General features: G+C 51.0%; 1 protein-coding gene across 1 annotated transcript in view; it reads left to right on the forward strand.

The window, feature by feature from the left end:
* The window catches only part of MRC2 (mannose receptor C type 2), a 112,589-nt gene that overhangs the window by 68,850 nt on the left and 21,912 nt on the right, over window positions 1–21,827 (forward strand). The window contains exons 18-20 of the mRNA XM_056864732.1: window positions 3,421–3,488; window positions 3,642–3,742; window positions 7,434–7,579. Coding sequence (XP_056720710.1) covers window positions 3,421–3,488; window positions 3,642–3,742; window positions 7,434–7,579 — 315 coding nt within the window. The remainder of the gene's footprint in view (window positions 1–3,420; window positions 3,489–3,641; window positions 3,743–7,433; window positions 7,580–21,827) is intronic.

Genomic DNA, 21,827 nt, shown 5'->3' on the forward strand with positions numbered 1-21,827 from the left:
CTGAAGACTCTTCACTTATTGCGCAGACAATTTTGGTGGGGGGGGATGCGTTCCGACATTGACTCTTTCATTCGCAGCTGTCCTGTTTGCGCCACAATGAAACGATCGCAGGGCAAACCCCCGGGGCTACTGCAACCTCTGGAAATACCCAGCAAACCGTGGGAAGTGATTGCTATGGACTTTATGACTGATCTCCCTCTCAGTGGGGGAAAAACTGTGTTGTGGGTTGTTACTGATTTATTTTCTAAGCAAATCCATTTAATTCCATGCGCAGGGATCCCCTCTGCTCAAAAGTTGGCCCGCCTTTTCGTGACACATATCTTCCGATTACATTCGTTTCCGCGCAAAATAATCTGTGACCGCGGCAGTGGTTTCGTTTCTAAATTTTGGAAGGCATTCCTCAAGTTGGTGGGGGTGGAGCAAGGATTGTCTAGTGCTTACCATCCCCAAACAGATGGTCAAACTGAACGTGTTAATGCTGTACTTGAATGTTATTTGCGCTGTTATGTCAACTACCACCAAGATAACTGGGTAGAACTGTTACCTTTTGCAGAATATGCCTACAATAATGCTGTGCATCAATCTACAGGTTTCAGCCCAATTTATTCTGTGTATGGACAAGACTTTGGTCCTGTTACTCCAAGAAATGATGTGGAGGGAGAGGGGGACCCCGACATTGCCTCCTGGGCGCACGCCCTCCGTACCACTTGGCCCTGGCTCATTAGCAATCTCGACCGAGCCAAGCGCAAGTACAAAGCGCAGGCCGACAAACATCGTTCCCCCGGGGGTGATCTGCGAGTGGGTAACTTGGTCTACCTTTCCACCAAAAATCTACGTTCCACCCGTCCGTGCCATAAGCTCAATGCTAAATTCATTGGCCCATTCCCCATCACACGGATCATAAATCCTGTCACCGTGGAACTAGCTCTCCCCAAAACCCTGAGGCGTGTGCATCCCGTTTTCCACATTAGCCTCCTGAAACCCCATATTGCTTCTCCACAATGGCATCCTGATCCGCCTCCCGAACAGCCCATTATGGTGGGGGGGGGGAAGAACACTTCGAGGTCTCCAGGATCCTTGACTCTCGCATTCACCATGGAAATCTACAGTATTTAGTCCGTTGGAAACACTTCCCCCCTGCCTATGATGAATGGGTTCGCGCACGAGATGTCTCCGCCCCCAAACTCATCAGTGCCTTTCACGTTGCCTACCCGGATAGACCAGCCCCCTTGCAGAATGGGAGGGGGTCTTAAGGGGAGCAGGATGTCAGGCTGCTATCTCGGTTTCAGTATTGCCTCTGTATCTGTGCTGAACTGTCTAGACTCAAGGTCGACCTCACATACCAAAGCCTGGGAATGCTACCCCTGGGAAAGTGTATTCTGCTTGTGCGTTATTGATGCTTTGTAATCTCCCGCCATTTACTGCCTTATATTATTCTCCAGCTAGTGAGACTCTCATAGCTGCCATACTTTCCTGTTTGCACTGTATTGCCTTTTTGACCAGTAAAAGCCATCTGCTTGGATTCTATATGACTGTGGTGATTTCTGGTTCTAAGGGTCAGGAGCTGACACCCGCATGCCTGCCAAGGCAGCCACCACCACCCTGCCCCGCAATCACCCTTGAGCTGGGCTGGCAAGGCATGACCTGCCCAACCAAGTGACATTTATGTCATATGCTGCCCTCGTAACAATTGAGTTCGACACTCCGTTCTAACAGGAAAAGAACACCCACTCCCAAAACCAACCCTCTAAAAATTGAAGCACAAAAAGGGCAACAAAAAGGATAGACCCAAAATCCACAACAGAGGAACAGCAGCCTTTTCACAAATAAAACCAGAAGGTGAAGCCAGAGGGGGGAAATGTATAAAAGAACCAGAACGTAAACTAAGCAAGCAAAGCCTCCCCCAACTCCCAAAAAGAAAAGAATCTGCACAAGATAGGAATGCTAAGGTGGGGGAAGGAATCCCAAAGTTAGATTAAAAAAACAAGCAGAGCCCCCCCACATCCACACACACAGGCCCAAAAAAGTTGAAATAACAATCACAACAGAATGCAAAACAACAGCAAAAAAAAAAAAAACCCCAACCTACCACTTATTAAGAAAATTTTAAAGAACTCTTAAAACAGTTATATTAAACCAGGGGATATCTTCTTCAGGTAGGCAGGCAGGCAGCCAGGCAGAGGTATCCTCCATGTTCCAATCCAGATCCAGTCGCAGGCAGCTGCAGCAGTCTCTACCCTGGCACCATTGTTGCTCTAGCACTGCACTGGAAGATTACTTTCTCAGTGGGTCAGTGTAGATGTTCTCAGGAGGTCCTGAGTGGTGGTAGCAAGTTACAATATGTTTTCCATGGAACCCTTGGTACAAGAGAGTTTCCCAGCAAGGAGAGATTCCATTTCCCCCTTCCTGCTGTAACACCTGGGACACTTTTTTCAACCATTGAAGAATAATTCCTTCAAACAATTCTTTTTGCCCTTGTGGTGGAATGGCAGTGAAGACGGTGGCCGGTGTGCTGTTGTTCTGTATCTACCAGAAGAAGTTATTGTTATAAATTGTTATTTATTTAATTGATTCATTTTCACTCCACCTTTCACCTCACTTTGGCTACTGTACCAGGTTGTTCAGCAGAAGATTGTTACCCTTTTTTCCTTGCTGAAGACAATGTATATATTACTGAAAGTGTGTCTGCTTTTTTAAGTAGCCATTGAGAGTAGATCAAGAATGATAAAGGAATTTTGTTAGCCCATCATGTACAAATATTATGAACTCCATTTTTAATGACTGCATTGTATTGTTGAAAGAGATCCATTGACTGTATAATGAGAATGAATGAGGAGCAGGCTACTCTAATGCCGCTCCTGGGGAACGGACATCCCTTTTGGCTCCAGTAGATGGCAGGACTGCCCAGAGACCTCCGCTTCAGATGCACAAGAGTTGAGCAGAACATGCAGTTCCGGGCAACATGTGCCAGAAATCTAGCTGCCCTATGAGCGCCTGCATGGGCAACTGCATGTAGGTCATAGGATGGTGTGTGCCAATTGAGAGAGGATATAGGCAGAAGCACACATGTTGCAAATTCTACAAAACGAGTGTCATTTGTCATCTGAGAATTGGAGTTAATAGTACCAAAGAGCATGTAAGATACAAGCCCTCTGGTATCTCAATTGTTTCCCATGTGATCAAGAAATTGTCTCCCTTAGTGTGGCTTTTGATGCCCATTCTGATTGGCCAAAAAGGTGGGGTGGGGGAAGACATGACGGAAGTCCCAGGGAGGCAGTTTCTTGTATTGGGTGGGAGGGCAATCTGAGGACAAAGCTTGGCTGGCTGCTCTTGGTCCCTGTGGAAGAGGAATGATAACTGTCTTCATTTTGTTCTTTCCCTTTTTGTGTGCCTGCTGCGGATGCTTCTTCAACTGGCTAGTTCCCAAAGGGCCAGGATCAGTACTGGTGGATTGGGCTGAATACCTATGAGAATGATGGACGATTTCGGTGAGTCTGTTTTTTTGGGTGCCACTTTGTCTGTACCCCCACCCCGTGGATTTGTACCTGAGCATAAAAGCCTCCATATGTGTCAGAGACACATTTTAGTTGACCTTAATAAAAGGCATTATATGGATTTTGTGTTGAATTTTCCTTCTCCAGGTGGTCTGACCGTTCCCTCCTGAATTTCATCTCATGGGCACCAGGCAAGCCACGGCCTATCAGCAAAGACAGGAAGTGTGTCTACATGACAGCTAGCCAAGGTGAGTAGTGGACAAACAGAACCTGCCTGTTATTCCTAAACAGTGCAGAGACGGCCTTCCCTGTCCCTTGGCAGTATGTGTGGTCTGCTGAATGACCTCTTGATGGAACCTCCTGTGTTCCTGGTGAGTACACCACTGCTCCAGACACCCATCATGTCCTGAGCGTCTTTCAGCAACTGATCCTTAAAACTTGTAGGCACTGGAAATGTGAAGATTATTAAAGCCCCCTTTTAAAGGAAGAAGTTGCTAGTTCTCATAGTTGTGATAATGATGGATCCAGTTGGTTTCCAGAATGCTCTGTGGGATCCCATACTCCCCAGCGATTCCTTAGATATGCTGATGGATGATTGGCATCATCATCTTGCTGAAGCCATCGACAGGATCACTCCTTGATGTCCTCTTCACCTCTGTTCCAAGTTAGCCCCTCGCTATACTATGGTATTAAGTGAGAAAAAATGGATGCGAAGACAAGAGAGGATATGGCAACGGTCTTGTGATCAGGCTGAAAGAGCATCTTATGAGATCCTGTGGAATGATGGTGAAGGCCACAAAGAAAGTCTGTTATGCAGCCTCCATTGCATCTGCTAGCTCTTGCCCAGCACAATTGTTTAGGGTAATTGGGTGTTGCATGTCCCTTTCAGAGGACTTTCAAAACAGTAGTGATTCAGTTCTTAGCTATGAAGCTTTTTCGAGCTATTTTGTGGATAAAGTCTTGTCACTCTGCCATGACCTCCCCTCAATTTTGATACAGTAAGTGAACTGGAGACCCCTTGTCCATCTTCTAGTCCTATTTTGGACCAATTCAGTCAACTTTCTTGGACCAATGTGGACAGGATCCTCTCTGCTGTGAAACCAACCACCTGCCTCCTTGATCCGTGCCTGTCCTGGCAGTTAACACCAGCATGGGGGGGGGGGAGTGCAATCTCCTCTGGAAGATATTATCAATCTATCTGTGAGTTCGGGGTCTTCCCAGGAAGACTGAAGGAGGCTGTGGGGAAACTGTTCTTGAAGAAACCATCTCTAGATCTTCTTGATCTGGCCAACTACCGCCCAGAATCTAACCTTCCATTTTTTGGTAGGGTAGTTGAGAGAGCAGAGGCAGAACAGCTTCAGGCTTTCTTGGAAGTCACATTGGCCCTGGACCCATTTCTGTCTGGCTTCTGACTTGGCCATGGGATGGAGACAGTTCTGGTTGCCCTCACAGACGATCTTCGTAGACAGCTGGATCAAGGTGGGCCAGTGCTGCTGTTATTACTAGTTCTTTCAGCAGCATTTGAAATGGTCAGCCATGACCTGTTGACCCACCACCTCGCCAACATTGGCTGTTCTCATTTCTCCATGATCGGGGACAGAGGGTGTCATTAGGGGAGAAGGTCTCAACATGCTACATTGGGATGTATAGTCCTACATTGGGACTCAACATTGGGATGTAGAGTCCTTAGGGAGCGATCCTCTCCCAGTGCTTTTTAATATCTAAATACGTCCCATTGCCCAGATAGTCTGGAATTTCAGGCTGGGTTATCATCAATATGTGGATGACACCCAGCTGTATCTGTTGATGGATGGCCGACTGGGCTACACCCCAGATACCTTGGCTATGTGTTTGGAGGCTGTGGTGGTTGAAGCAGAGTCATCTGAAACTTAATCCCATCAGAGGCAGAGGTCCTGTGGCTGGACCGGGGAGGCCCGGGTGAGGGTTGTCAGCTATGTTCTCTGGTAAGAGCTTGGAGGTGACTCTAAATGCCTCCCTTTCTTTGGAGGCCCAGGTCACAAACACTGCCAAGATGGCGTTTTTCTATCTTTGCCAGGTCCAGTAGCTGACTCCCTACCTGTCCCACTGAAGTGGTCAATTGCTGTGACAAATGGCTAAGTTTCTAGATTTTGTATTTCATTGGAAAATACGTTGTCTTATATAACCAGTCACCCCAAGCAATGATACAAAGTCAAAATATCCCTTTAATAAACTTTGATCTCATGTCAGGCACAGATGACATAGGAAACATAGGATCTTTTCAACATAAATTCCCAGCTTTCACATGTTCATCTTCAAGGCTTATTAACCACGAAGACCAAACAAGCCATTATCATGTTACACTTAAAAGCAAGAGAAACCACAAAAATGTGTTTCCCTCTACATCTGTGTTTTCCCCTACATCTACTATCAGCAACCTTGACAGCTTTGTTTTGGTTATATTCCCAGACTTCAAATGATTATCCAAGGTCTGGGAACATTGAAGATGACCTTGCTCTGTGGTTTTCCAAATGCCTTCCAAACATCTTTTCTCAGACAAACAACGCACAAACAACTTATTCTTTCCCATGCAGGTTTAAATTTGAAGCCTAAAATAATTACTTGGAGTTTAGATCCATGCTGCAGTTTGTCAATAACCTATACTTTTAACCATAAATGTATTGGAAAACCACAACACCACTCTGATCTAGCCACAGTGATCCATGGTCACCTCCAGATTAGACTACTGTAATTCACTCTATGCTGGGCTACCCTTGAGATTGCTCTGGAAATTACAGCTGGTCCAGAATGCAACAGAGCGGGTTTTACAGGGACCCCATGGAGAGCACATATATAACCAGTGCTCCACCAGCTGTATTGACTCCAGATTGAGTACCAAAACAAGTTCAAGGTGTTGGTACTTACCTTTAAAGCCCTGAATGGTCTGGGGCCTTCGTATCTGTGAGACTGTTTCTCCCAATGCACCCCCCAAAGAGCTTTGTGCTCAACTGGAAGCAATCTTCTGGTGGTTCCTGGTCCAAAAATTATCCGGCCGTCCTCAACCAGGGCCAGGGCTTTTTTGGCTCTGGCCCCAGCCAGGTAGACTCTCTGACTAGTAAGACCCATTCTCTGTGGGACTTGGCTTAGTTCCTCAGAGCTTGTAAGATGGAGATGATCCACCAGGCTTATGGTCAAGAGCATCAATGGCATAATACACCAGCTGGCCTCCCCCCCTTTTTTTGGTTCCTGCTGAACTGGGCTAGATTTTACATCGCTCCATCCTTTTCCTTTTTTGGGGGGGGGGAATCTCCCCTGATACTTGCAAAAATTAATGTCCCTATGTAGAAAATGGTGATTCCCTTTTTTCAAGGGTAGTAGAGGGAATCATAGTTAGGGCACACTCTCTTTAGTTTTTTAGCTAGGATAGATTTTCGGATTTTAATTGTTAGGACTGTATAAATTGCTATGTTTTATATTGATTATTACGTATTTATTCTTGTTGTGAGCTGCCCTGAGCCCAGCTGTTGCTGGGAAAGATGGGATATAAGTCAACTAAATAAATAAAAGCTTACATGTCGTGGGGGGATGTATCATGATCAAGGTGTTGGGGCTTCTACCCTCCATTTTTTACCACTATTCACTTATCTCTTCCCATCCCCCCAGCCTCTTTCCATTTCTTTCCAGAGCCTTGGGAAATTAGGCTTTAACATTTAAAATAAAATGTGTAAATTACATATCTAGCTATACCCTATGGATATATTTTAAAAAATCATTACTGAAAATGTGTGGCTTTACATTTGGAAGGGGAACCACCCTCAGATCTGGGGTTTGTCTTTTAATGAAACAGAAGTATATATTTTTATAAAAGTGCACATTATTATTGGCGTATTTTCTTTGAAGGGGGCCACTGCCTCCCACACTTCATGCATAAGGACCCTCCTCTCCTCTCCTCTCTCACAGAAGACTGGGGTGACCAGAAGTGCCACACTGCTCTGCCTTTTATTTGCAAGCGCAGCAACAGCACCACTCTGTGGCCCACCCCACCCTCCCTTCCTGCGCTGACTCCTGGCAACTGTCCCCAAGGCTGGAACACGCACCGAAATAAGGTACTTGGGGTTCTGCCCCACTCCAAATGCAGCATAATTCTTGGTGGGCAGAATTTACTGGAAATAGGGTCCTGGTTAAGCAAAGGACAAATCAATTCAGCTCTGAAATCTGAAAATTCAGGGCAATCCACAGAAATATGATCTATTGAGTCAATTTAGTTAATACCACATCTGCAGTCTATCAGAGTATGGCATACCATTAAATCTTCCTAACAGCACTACCAATGGCAAAGTGTTCAAACAAGCAAGCATAAATGCCCTATGCTTTGGAAGAGATAATTCAAACAGGTAGTTTGGCATTTTTGTCGGGGAAGAATACCAACTGAAAAGGATGAACATACTCTGCACTTATATATAACAGCATACTCTTTTTTTGAGATCCCTCAAACGTCTTTTAATTGACTGACTCAATTCACAACAACCCATAGTTCCCATCTAATCACTAATAATGCCCAGACGTAATAATTTAAATTCTAAGTATTTGTCCAGATCACTCATACGATGATCCAGCATATCTGTGAGGGCCATCTGGTTTTGGCTCCTATCTGTTTCTCTCCCTCTTTGAACTCGTACAAACAGTTCGCACCTCTGTGTATCTTCCTGAGTCCCCCGCCTCGTCCTTCTTGCCCAGGTGCCACCTCTCCTCCCCTGCTCTGCCTTCTGCCTTCACTCCCTCGGGCTGACTCCGGCCTTGAAATGCAGATAGCCCTCACTGTCTCTCTAGGACTGTTTGATGTTTTATGTTGCACCGGTTTGCCTTGTAACCTCCCATGTCTCCCATGCGTGTGAACCTTCATGCCCTGTAGTAGATAAATACTGTAACCCCGATAAGCTAGTCACTCGCAACTTTGAATCCATGAGCCTGTCTTCTCTATTTGAAGCCTTCAATAAATCTTTTGTTTCTGCATCCAAGTCTGAGCAATTGATTTGGCGAAGTTTGCCCAACTAGCTGGGGACTCTCACATTAAGTTGCGAGTCCTTGCCTCTTCGTTCTGCATCTGTACCCTACGGGACAGCTATGTCAGCCGACGAGGAAAAAACGACCCCTCCGGCCTCGCCGGATGGAAGCGGTGCCCCGGACAAGCCGGCCCCGAAAGACAAACCGGACCAGAAGGTGCCAGGTGCGCCCCGACCGGGCCCAGGACCGGGCACGCGTCCCAAGACCACCTTTAACACTTGGCTGGACTCGCCGAAAGGTTGGTCGCTTTCCCGGACTGAGGCAAAGCACCGCCGCTTGGCCTTAACGGGTACGGGGTTCGAGGACGACCCCGCTCGTCGGGACGCTCTGATGGATGAGGAGCGGAGACAGTGGCAGGAGGAGCGCCAGGCGATGGTGGAGCGCATAGATGCCATGCAGCTTGTGATGGAGGAGATGGCCGCTGCCATGGACGCGCTGAAGGTGCAGCCCCCGCCGGGTAACCCTCCGGATGGGATACCGGCGGCTCCCCCCGCGCCTCCTCCCAGCACCCCGGCCCGCCGGGACTTGAAAATCACATATGATGGGTCGGGAGACCAGTTGACCTTTTTCATGGTCCAAGTGGACATTTTCATGCGGGAGCAGGGCAGGACCTTTACCTCCAAGGAGTCCCAGGTCCAGTATGTGGCCTCCCTCCTGCAGGGCGAAGCGGCCGCGTGGATGGTGTTACAGTACGAGCTCCGCTCCCCTGTGCTACGGAGTTTGGATGACTTTATGATCGCACTCCGTAACCGGTTCGAGGACCCGAACCTGGGGGAGCGGGCCAAAGCCGCTCTGATGCAACTACGCCAAGGGGCCAAGTCAGTGGCGCAGTATGCGAGCGAGTTCCAGTCTCTGTCGAGTCGGGTTCTGGACTGGAGTGAGGCTACCCGGGTGCAGTTGTTCAGGGAGGGCCTAAACCCGGACCTGCAGCATTGGGCCTTCATGCAAGGCAACCCCCCGGACGTTGAGGGTTGGGTGCGCCACGCTGCCGACATCGAAAATCGGAAGCAGCTCCTGAACCTGTCCAAGCAACGTTCCGGCCGCGACTTCAAACCAAGAGGAGACAAGGCAGGTGGGATCCGGGACCCTCGCACCCCAGGCGGCAGCGGCCCCACGCCAGCGGAGCGCCGCAAACGCTTCGAGGCAGGGGTGTGCCTGGTCTGTGGAGGAAAGGGTCACTTCGCCTCCCAATGCCCATCCCGCTCCGGACGCCCGGCTTCCATTCGCCCCGTCCCGAGCGAACCAGAGAAAGCCCCCGCAGAGGGTCAACCGCGACGCCGAAGCAACGCTCCAGGACGTCGGAGCACCCCCTCGGCACTGCACGCCCACGCCCTGGATGAGATCGCCAGTTCGACCGGTCCATCGGGACCCCGGATTGCCAGTGCAACCTCTGACTCCGCCGAGTCACGGATTACAAATACCACGTCCCCCTCGTCCAGCGAGGAGGCGGCCCGGAAATTGCAGGTCCGCCGCAAGCGCCTCCCGGGTCCCCTTCGCTTCTCCCAGATGGACGGGAGTGACTTTAAAGAGGGGCCTGTCATTCACCGGACTACCGCGATAGACATGACTGTAGGGGAGCATTGGGAACGGCTGTACTTTACCATTGCTCCCATAGTTGCCCCTGTAGTACTGGGAATGAATTGGCTACGGGGCCACAACCCTTCTATTGATTGGGTCAAGCGGACCCTTACCTTCCCTGAGGATCCCTGCGCCATGCATGACAGGGACCGCATGACCGGGACCCCGGCAGCCGCCCTAGTGGGTTCCCCAGGACCCGTTTCCAATACCCCCAACCTACCCTCGGAATACTCCCAATATTCGGATGTGTTTGATGTGCGGGAGTGTGACGAACTGCCACCACACCGGGAGACCGACTGTGCGATTGAAATAGTTGGGGACGGCAAGTTGTCCAAGGGAAAGGTGTACCCCATGAGCCCCAGTGAAAAGACAGTGTTGCGGGACTATTTGGACACTAACTTGGCGAGGGGCTTCATCCGCCCCTCCAAAGCTCCGTACTCCGCCCCCGCCTTTTTTGTCAAAAAGAAAACGGGAGACCTGAGACTGTGTATTGACTTTCGGAGGCTCAACGCTGTCACGCAGTCTAACGCTTACCCCCTCCCTCTCATTCCAGACCTACTAGCACAATTGAAGGAGGGCCGAATTTTCACCAAACTGGATTTAGTGGAAGCCTACCACCGCATTCGCATAAAAGAGGGGGACGAACCAAAAACGGCTTTTTCGAGCTGTTTTGGCATGTTTGAGTATTTAGTCATGCCGTTCGGACTTTCTGGGGCTCCGAGTGTGTTCATGCAGTTAATCAACGAAGTGTTACATGATTTGTTGTTTCGGGGGGGGGGGTGGTATTTCTGGATGATATACTCATTTATTCTGAAACCATGGAAGAACATGTCCGGCTGGTGCGGGAGGTCCTCCAGCGGTTACGGGACCACAAGTTATATGCCAAAGTGTCTAAGTGTGAATTCCACCAGCCTTCCATTACCTTTCTAGGCTATGTAATCTCTCACCAGGGGTTGGAAATGGATCCCGGAAAGGTTCAGGCGGTGCGAGATTGGGAACCCCCTACTACGCGCAAACAACTGCAGCAGTTCCTGGGGTTCGCCAACTTTTACCGCAATTTCATTCCCAACTTTGCGCAAGTGGCTCTTCCTCTCACTTCCCTTCTGCGCACTAAGGGAAAAGGTGCCAATGCCGCCTTGCCTTCGGCCCGACTGCAGTGGTCCCCTCCCTGCCAACAGGCTTTTGAGGACTTGAAGCTACTCTTCTCGTCCGAACCGGTCCTGGCCCACCCGGACTGCACCAAACCGTTTGTGGTCCAGGTGGACGCCTCCGATGTAGCTATGGGAGGGGCCCTCCTGCAGCGGGACGAAAATGGCGCTTTAAAGCCATGCGCCTATTTCTCCAAGAAGTTTACCCAGTCCGAAATCAACTGGGCCATCTGGGAGAAAGAAGCCGCGGCAGTTAAGCACGCCCTCACTGTGTGGAGGCATTTTCTGGAGGGGGCAGAATTCCCGTTTGAAGTGTGTACCGATCACAAAAATCTGGAGGCTCTCAAAGGAGCTAGAAAACTCAACGCCAAGCAAATACGTTGGGCCCAATTCTTTGCCAAATTTCGGTTCACCCTCAAACATGTACCCGGCAAGGAAAACGCCCTAGCCGATGCCCTATCCCGACTGCCCCAGTACCGCAACGATTTTGACCGTCCTGTGGACTCTTTATTCACTCCTGAGCAAAGGGGAGAGATCCCGGGTTTGGCAGTCTCCACCCGGTCTCAAACCCGCCACCCCAGTGGTCCCTCGCTCAAGGGAATCCCGGAGGCTTTCCAGCAGCGCCTCCGGGAAGCGTCCCTACAGGAAGCAGAGCAGCAGACGCTCCCTTCCGGTATGGAGCAGCGAGAGTCCTGGTGGGTGCAGGAAGGGAAACTCTATGTCCCAGCCTCTCTTCGCAGGGAGGTTTTGGGACTGGTCCACGGGGCCAAGCTGGCCGGTCACTTTGGGTTTGTCAAGACGTTGCATTTGGTACGGCGGCAGTTCTGGTGGCCGGGCATGAGAGGGGATGTGGAATTGTACGTTCGCAGTTGTCCCACATGCGCCACCGCCAAAAACGGGGGGAAAAACCCCAGGGCTTCTGAAACCTCTGGAGATCCCCACCCGGCCATGGGAGGTGATCGCCATGGATTTCATCACCGATCTACCCCCCAGCAGGGGCAAGACCGTACTGTGGGTTGTTACGGACCTCTTTTCCAAGCAGGTCCACTTTGTCCCCTGCGCTGGGCTCCCGTCGGCGCAGGGGTTGGCCAAGATGTTCGTCGCCCATGTCCTACGGCTTCACTCGATTCCTAGGAAGGTCCTCTCCGACAGAGGGGCCCAGTTCGTTGCCAAATTCTGGCGAGCCTTCCTGAAGCTTATGGGGGTGGGGGAACAGGGTCTCTCATCTGCCTACCACCCGCAAACTGATGGCCAAACCGAACGGGTGAATGCCGTGGTCGAGTGCTATCTCCGATGTTATGTTAATTACCATCAGGATGACTGGGTGGACCTGTTACCCTTCGCTGAATACGCATACAACAATGCCCCCCACTCCTCCACGGGGTTTAGTCCGTTCCGTGTAGTATACGGAACCGACTTCGGCCCTTTCGGTGCCGCCCCCGTCTCCCCCGAACTCGAGGCAGTGCCCGAGATGCAGGAATGGGTGCAGGCGGTCAGTTCCACTTGGCCCTGGCTACAGAAGAACCTTGAACGGGCCAAGCGGAAATACAAAGAACAGGCTGACAAACACCGGTCACAGGGGTGGGAACTCCGGGTGGGGGACCAGGTTTATCTTTCCACGAAGAATCTGCGTTCCCTCCGACCCTGTAAAAAACTCAGCGACCGTTATGTGGGCCCCTTCCCCATTACTCGGGTGATTAACGAGGTAACTGCGGAGCTGGATCTTCCCAAAACCCTTCGCGGGGTACACCCCGTTTTTCACATCAGTCTGCTCAAGCCGTTCGTCTCCGCTCCCCAGTTCCACCCCCCTTCTAAACCAGAAGTGCCCACTGTTGTGGGTGGGGATACCCACATGGAAGTGTCCAAGGTCTTGGATTCCAAGTGGAAAAAGGGAAAGCTGTTTTACTTTGTTCGATGGAAACATCTAGGCGCCGCGCACGATGAATGGGTTGCAGCCCCCCACATGGCCGCCACCCGGCTCGTGCACGAATTCCATTGCGCTTATCCCGAGAAGCCTCGACCTCCCGAACTCGCGGGAGGGGGGCCTTAAGGGGGGCAGAATGTGAGGGCCATCTGGTTTTGGCTCCTATCTGTTTCTCTCCCTCTTTGAACTCGTACAAACAGTTCGCACCTCTGTGTATCTTCCTGAGTCCCCCGCCTCGTCCTTCTTGCCCAGGTGCCACCTCTCCTCCCCTGCTGTGCCTTCTGCCTTCACTCCCTCGGGCTGACTCCGGCCTTGAAATGCAGATAGCCCTCACTGTCTCTCTAGGACTGTTTGATGTTTTATGTTGCACCGGTTTGCCTTGTAACCTCCCATGTCTCCCATGCGTGTGAACCTTCATGCCCTGTAGTAGATAAATACTGTAACCCCGATAAGCTGGTCACTCGCAACTTTGAATCCATGAGCCTGTCTTCTCTATTTGAAGCCTTCAATAAATCTTTTGTTTCTGCATCCAAGTCTGAGCAATTGATTTGGCGAAGTTTGCCCAACTAGCTGGGGACTCTCACAATATCTAATCCAAGAAGACCTGATTCTAAATTCTAACAGTGCATTCCTAAGGAGTGCTACTCCAGTCTAAGCCCATTCATTTCAGTGGGCTTAGACTGGAGTAACTTTGAAACACATGAACACACATGAAGCTGCCTTATACTGAATCAGACCCTTGGTCCATCAAAGTCAGTATTGTCTACTCAGACTGGCAGCGCCTTTCCAGGATCTCAGACAGAGGTCTTTCACATCACCTACCTGCCTAGTCCCTTTAAGTGGAGATGCCGGAGATTGAAACTGGGACTTTCATGCCAAGCAGATGCTCTACCACTTAGCCACGGCCCTTCCCTAAAAAGAAGCTGCCTTATACTGAATCAGGCCCTTGGTCCATCAAAGTCAGTATTGTCTACTCAGACCGGCAGCGGCTCTCCAGGGTCTCAGGCATTTTCTTTAGGAATGCACTGTAAATATCCTAATTTCCCAAGTAAGCTCTTTCCAGCAAGCCTTTGCTTCAAAAGACATTTCCCCAATCGAGGCTCTCAAACCAATTCCTGCCACACATTTCGGAGTTACCAGGATATTGTGTAAAAATCTTAGTAAAGGTCCATCAATATTATCTGTTACCACACTAATCCAAACCCCCGCAGCATACAATAACTGCCCAGAAACTTAAACAAGAAATGCTTTAACTGCTGCAGGAATGTATTGTCCCCCAGAGGAATAATAAAATTTTGAAATAGTCTTCCCAGTACTTATGGCTGTTTTTATAACAGAGTTCAAATGCACCTTCAGAGAAAGATTCACTTGAAATATAACTCCTAAATACTTAAATTGCTATACTTGCTCCATAGGCTGACCTGTTTTATTTGCCATCAAGTCACAGCTGAATTATGGTGACCCCGTAGAGCTTTCAAGGCAGGAGACATTCAGAGGTTGTGTGAGCACTTGTCCCCGTGGTAATCCCATAAACAACATCCACAGGCGAGTAGTCCAAAAGAGAGCTGATTTATTAGAAAACCTACAGGTATACAGAGCTAACAGGTAAATTGGCATGAATGAGTATTAAAGGCACGGCTAAAGGCCTATATGGAAGAGCATTGGTCATATCAGATAGTGAAGGCGGCCATGGCAACCCCCACCCCTACGAGAGCAGTTCCCACAGAGGAAAGGAATTTGGCAGTTACCAGGCTTGGCCTTGGGACGCACCTGGCGGAATCATAACACACACACAGTCTGGCTGTCTCAGCAGAGAGCAGGCCTGACATTCTGCTCCCCTTAAGGCCCTCCTCCCACAGTTCCGTGTATGGGCGCTGGTTTGTGAGGGTAAGCCGTATGGAATTGACGGCTCAAACAGGGTGCAGAAACATCAAGTGCGCGCACCCACTCGTCGTGCGCAGAACCAAAGTGTTTCCAACGAACCAAATACTGGAGGGACCCATGATGGAGACGCGAGTCCAGGACTTTTGCAATTTCAAAATGTTCTTCCCCCACACCATCACCGGCGGTTCGAGGAGGGGTTCAGGGTGCCACTCCGGGGAGGGAATGTGCGGTTTCAGTAAACTGATATGGAACACGGGATGGATCCGTCGTAAAGACTTCGGGAGCGAGAGCTCCACAGTTACTGGGTTGATGACTCGAGAAATGGGAAAGGGTCCCACGTACCTGGCACTGAGTTTGTTACACAGGCGGTTGGACTGCAGATTCTTGGTGGACAAGTAAACCATATCCCCCACTTTATAATCCTTCCCTGGTGAGCGGTGTTTGTCAGCCTGAGCCTTGTATTTACGTTTGGCCCGTTCCAGGTTTTTAATCAGCCAGGGCCAGGTTGTTTGAATAGTGTGTACCCAGTCGGCTACACCTTTGCCCCCCTCCTCCCCCGAGACATCGTAGTGGCCGATGGGGCCGAAGTCCTGACCATATACGGCCCGGAAGGGGCTATACCCAGTGGATTGATGGACAGCATTATTATATGCATATTCAGCAAAGGGTAACAATTCAACCCAATCATCTTGATGGAAGTTAACATAACAACGTAGATAGCATTCTAATACAGCATTAACCCATTCCGTCTGGCCGTCGGTTTGGGGATGGAAGGCACTTGAGAGACCTTGTTCTACCCCCACCAATTTTAAGAAAGCTTTCCAGAATTTAGCTACATAGCTACTTCCACGGTCGCTGACTACCTTGCTCAGAAAGGAATGTAGTTGGAAGACATGTGATACAAAGAGGCGGGCCAGTTTCGGAGCAGATGGGATACCTGCGTAAGGGACGAGATGAACCTGTTTAGAGAATAGGTCAGTGATTACCCAAAGTACAGTTTTTCCCTCGCTGAGGGGGAGGTCAGTCATAAAATCCATTGCGATTACTTCCCAAGGTCTAGTGGGGGTCTCTAACGGTTGCAACAATCTGGGAGGTATTCCTTGGGACCTTTTAACAGTAGCGCAGACTGGGCAACTGCGGATGAACGAATCCACGTCAGTTTGCATGCCCGCCCACCAAAACTGTCTCCGTAACAAATGTAATGTTTTTAGAAATCCAAAGTGTCCTGCGGTCTTGGCTCCATGGACTAGCTGTAGTACTCCCTTCCGTAGTCCTTTAGGCACATATAGCTTAGAATCTTTGTACCACAAACCTCCACGTTCAGTCAGAGTGGTGGGGAAGGTTTGCGCAGAGTTCGGCTTGGCAATTGGACCGAAGTGAGGTCAAAAAAGTCTGTTAGACCCACCCCATCTGGCAGTGTGGGCTCCGTGCTGGCGGGAGAGGAAGCTGATGTCCCCGAGGGGGGTTGGATGGCTGGACTGTCAGGGCAATCGGGTGCCGGCGGAACTGGCGACGGAGGCGAGGGGGGCGGCGCAGTCGGGCTGACCGGCGTGGTTGGGCTTGGAGTGCCCCCCCCCATGTGAAGGTTGTGGCGGGAGCCGGGTTTGCAATCGGGTTTGGACTGCTAGAGTGGGCAGCAAACCTCTTTGAGCAGGAGTGAACAGGGACTCTGTGGGGCGTTCAGCCTTGGTTGGGTATTGGGGAAGTCTGGATAGAGCAACATTCTGTTTCCCTGGTACATGTTTTAATACGAAATGGAACTGAGCAAAGAAGTCTGCCCAGTGTACCTGTTTCGCGGACAGTTTACGGGTCCCCGTGAGCGCCTCCAGGTTCTTGTGATCGCTCCATACTTCAAAAGGGACTTTAGAACCTTCCAAAAACTGTCTCCACACCGTAAGGGCATGGTGGACGGCAGCCGCTTTCTTTTCCCAGATTGGCCAGTTGAGCTGAGATTGCGCGAACTTCTTAGAGAAGTAAGCACACGGATGCAGAAGACCGTCCCTCCCCTGCTGTAAAAGCACACCCCCCCATTGCCACATCTCAGGCGTCAACCTGAACTATAAACATCTGTTTGGGATCAGGGTGCTTTAACACCAGTTCAGAGGTAGGTTTGGCACTGGGGGGTCCAATTGATTTTAGCTGAGGGCAACGCGGTGGCACTTCCTTTTCCCTTAGTCTTAAGGAGATCCGTGATGGGGAGTGCGATTTGAGCGAAGTTGGGGATGAACCCCCTGTAGAAGTTAGCGAACCCAAGAAATTGCTGAACCTGCTTACGGGTGGAGGGTGGTTCCCAACGGGTTACAGACTGCACTTTGTCAGGGTCCATAGTGAGACCGTGGTGTGAAATTATATAGCCCAGGAAGATTAATTGTTTTTGGTGAAATTCGCACTTGGACACCTTAGCATGGAGCTGATTGTCTCTGAGGCATTGCAGTACTTCCCTCACCAGGGCAACGTGTTCGTCCATAGTTTTAGAGTAAATGAGAATATCATCCAAATAAACCACCACGCCCCTATACAACAAGTCATGTAGGATCTCATTAATGAATTGCATGAAGACCCCCGGGGCCCCTTTTAATTCAAAAGGCATCACTAAGAATTCATACATGCCAAAGCAACTGGAAAAGGCTGTTAGAGGTACATCGCCCTCCCGAATCCTGATTCTGTAATAGGCTTCCACCAAGTCTAGTTTTGTAAAGATACGCCCCTCCTTTAATTGTCCCAAGAGATCCGAGATCAAAGGAATGGGATAGGCATTGGACTGGGTGACTGCATTGAGTTTTCGAAAGTTGATGCATTAGTGCAAGTCACCCGTTTTCTTGCGCACAAAGAACACAGGGGCCGAAGAAGGGGCGGTAGACGGCCGGATGAAACCCCGAGCCAAATTCTTGTCCAAGAATTCACGTAGCACGGTACGTTCAGAAGCGCTCATGGGATAAATCTTACTTTTAGGCAGTTTTTCATTTCCCACCACTTCAATAGCACAGTCAGTTTGGTGGTGGGGGGGGGGGCAGTACATCACATTCCTGCACATCAAAAACATCTGCAAAGTCTTGATATTCAACAGGTAGTGGAGAGGACGAGGGGGTGTCTGAGACTAAAGCCGAGGTTGACGGAGGTACAACAGCCACCTCGAGACGGTGTTGGTCGCAATTAGGATCAGAGAACTTTATAGTCCCAGCCCCCCCAGTCAATATAAGGGCTGTGCCCCTTGAGCCAGTTAATTCCCAACCCCACTTCGTATCTGATAGGGGCTATGGTGAAGTCAATTTGCTCCCAATGGTGGCCAATGCCCATCGCCACCCCGCAAGTGCGATGATCTACTGGCCCACCTTTGAAGTCACTGCCATCCATTTGGGGGAACTGGATGGGAGCTGGCAGGGTCTCTGACTTGACTTTGAGCGCTTTGAAAGTGGCTTCGTTGATCAGGGAGTGGGCACACCCAGAGTCTATGGGTGTCATGGGCCCTGCCTTGGGAGCTGAGGACTCGGAGGACTCTGAAGCTGAAGTGGAGGAACAGGTTACCTCTGGTCCTTCAGTACCTCCATTGCAGTCAGTAGCCCAGGAGCCTGAAACAACTCAGCAGGAACCACAGCTAAGCAGAGAGATGGAACAAGGGCAGACAGATGCTACTCTTCCCCCAACACCTGCAGCAGAAGCTGAGAACGGCAGCCCTCCAAGCTCACCTGAACCTGCTAGGCATATCAGGACTCGGCAGCGTGTGATTTTGCAGGGTAAAAGGAGAATGCTCGCTTGGAGAGGCTAAGCAGACAGAGAACTGGTGCTGAGTCGTTTCAGGATGAAGCCTAGCTTGGAAGTGCACTGACTGATAAAGGCAGTGCAGGCATGCTTTCACTTTGCGGAAGCAACCGTGCAGTTTCTCTGTGTTCTTGCTACTGCTCATGATTGATCTTTCCGGCCGTGGACTCCTGCCTGCTTTGACGACGCCTCTGACTTCTGACCTTGGTAAGATAGCATAATCTTAGTTGCCTGCTCCGAAAGGGGCTAGATACCTCCCGCACGTCTGAGGACTGCGGGCACAGCCCAGCCCTTGGCCTACGCCGGCACAATGAGTGCTTTGATTTGTAACTGGGGGCCCCTTCTATGGTGCTGTAAAACTACGTCCACATACACAGTATCTTCGATCTCACTCACCTTCACTGGAGCTTTGGGTTTTGTATGAACAGCTGCGAGGGTCCGCGGTGTAGCTCCACTCACCGCAGACCCCGCCCATTTTTTGACAAATCTAAAGGAGATTCAAGATTCAAAGCAGGGGGGTCCCAGCCTCTGTCCGCATCCGAAGATGGTGAGCTGTCCCCTCTCGGGGCACTTGTAATCCGGAACCCTGATGGGTCCGCCGGTGCAGACTCACGAGGTGCATCTTTGACGTGGAGAGCAGATGGCGCGGTCCGTCCTGGAGCAGAGCTATGGTTGGCTGGGGTGCCTCTTCGTTGAGGTCGCCCCCGATTCCAGGGCAGTCCATCCAGTCTGGTCGAAGCGGGCAGGCTGCAGCAAAGTGGCCTATGGTTCCGCAAATGAGACAGGCTCCCCTTTGAAACCGAGACACACGGTCTTGCGAGGGTAGAGCAGGTCTCCGCGGTGTAGGAGCTGCGGCCTTAGGCGGGGGCTTTTGGTTGCCCCCCTCCCTGGCTCGACGTCGGGCCAGCGAAATGAATTGGCGACGACTGTCTACCTCCTCAGCTAGTAAAATCCATTCTTCCAGAGTGTCTGGGTCTCATTGCATATAAGCCCAGTTCAATATCTCAGGATGCAAGGCTTCCCGGAAATAATGTATTCGGGTAGCCTCGGTCCAGTCCACTATTTTACTGGCGAGCCTTTGGAATTCGTCCGCGAATTCCTCCACTGGTGTAGAGCCTTGTCGAAGTTGCAGGAGGGCTGCCTTGGCCTTCTCTCCCAGGAAAGGGTCCTCAAAACGTCGCCGTAACGCTCGCATGAACTCATTGAGTGAGCGTATGGATCGGGCCCGAGTGTCAAACTGGAGAACCATCCAGTCGGCGGCTCTTCCAGTCAATAGCGAGGCAACAAACCGTACTCAGCTGTCTTTGGTGGGGAAGTGCTGCCCCTGTTCCCTCATATAACTGTCCACTTGGTGTAGGAAACAGGGCAGAGCCTCAACTGAGCCGTCGTAGGTCACCCTTAACCGTGGTTGTTTCCACTGTATGAGAGGGGGCGCTGGGGGTAGCACTGGCGGTTGCCCTGGGGGCGGCAAAACTGGCTGCCTTGGGGGTGGCAGAACCGGTGCTCCTGGGACCGGCTGAGCCAGATGTCTTGGAGGCGGCTGGGCTGGTTGTCCCGGAGGGGGGAGAAGTGGTGCCCTCAGCGGCGGAAATTGTGGTCGTGGAGCCAGCTAAGTTGGCTGTCCCGGCACCGGTTGGACTGGGGGAGTGAGCTCATTGTAAACGTTCATTTTCTTGAAGTAGCAGCTCCATTTGGTCCTGCAGACGGGCCACACAATCAGTCAAGTCTCGGTTCTGGCCCCGCAAGAGACGCATTTCGTCCCCAGTTCCCCCCATACGTCGGGACTGGCTGACCCAGAGATCAGTAGCCCAGTGGGGTTCCTCACCATGCAAGTCCTCCTCATCCGAGTAGTCCGGCTCAATCAAGCGACCTGCGAGCTGACGTGCGCATTGCACGTTGCGAGACGGGCCATAAGTCGGGGAAAACGAGGGGATAAACCCGAATCCTATACTGTCTTTGGGACGCACGTCCATGACCGTTGTTGCACGGCCTCGAGCGGTGGCCAAACGTTGCTCCTCATCTTTCTTGGCCCGCGCTCGAGCTGCAGCCGCAGCCGCTGCCCACAACTGTTCTTCGGCTCGCTTCCGGTCAGTGAGCATTTGGTCGGCCTCAAGCTTAGTGGCAATCGCCATAGTGACGATCGGGAGGGCTTCTTGCTCCAAAAGCAGAAGAAGTTCAGAGGAATCTTTTAGGTCCAATAATGGTTGAACCCGAACTGCCAGAGCAGCAGCATCTGCCCAAACTCAGGGGTTAATCACTTCGTGAGTTCGGCCACCGTGGCCTTGGTCGAGGTCAGTCCTACAAACAGTACAGCCGTCCGGGCTGCTACATCCCATGCTTCCTGCAAGCACAAGTTGGGATCAGGAACGGTTGAGATCGGGACCTTTTCCGCCCGTGCTCCCGCCATGGATCGGGGCGGATCAGGGCTGCTGCCAGCTCATGTTACGCCTCACATACAGTTAATCCCGCTAATAAGCGGGTCAAGGCTGCTAAATCCTCCTGCGCCAGCCGAACTTCTTCCAACAAACTATCCAGTGTTCGGAGGTCGTGCTGGGCACTTTGATCTGCGTCGGGGGTCATCCAGGGGGTCGTGTCAGCTAGGCGATGCCACTGAACTCGAATAAGTACAATTAGGCGATTGATCTCTGCATCCGTCCGCAGCGCCTCAGCAAGAATGTCATTCAGCAGAGAAGGGTCGTCGGGGTACTTGTCCGATGGTCCCAACAGAGGGTACCAAGGTTCAGGACCCTCCAGGGTTTCGGCCAGAAACCCTCTACCCGGGGAGCACTGTCTCTACTCCCACCCGGGACTCAGGCAAACCCCCCGGGGCTCCAGCCACAGGCAATTCACTCGGAGAGCATGTTCCCTGCTCCAATCCGAGAACCTGGCGATCCCTCCAGGGCTCCAGCCAGGCAGGTAAAAAATAGAGAGTCATTCGTGCCAAAATGTGAGCACTTGTCCTCGTGGTAATCCCATAAACAACATCCACAGGTGAGT

The sequence above is a fragment of the Euleptes europaea genome, chromosome 18, assembly GCF_029931775.1.
Source record: "Euleptes europaea isolate rEulEur1 chromosome 18, rEulEur1.hap1, whole genome shotgun sequence".
In the NCBI taxonomy this organism is placed as follows: Eukaryota; Metazoa; Chordata; class Lepidosauria; order Squamata; family Sphaerodactylidae; genus Euleptes; species Euleptes europaea.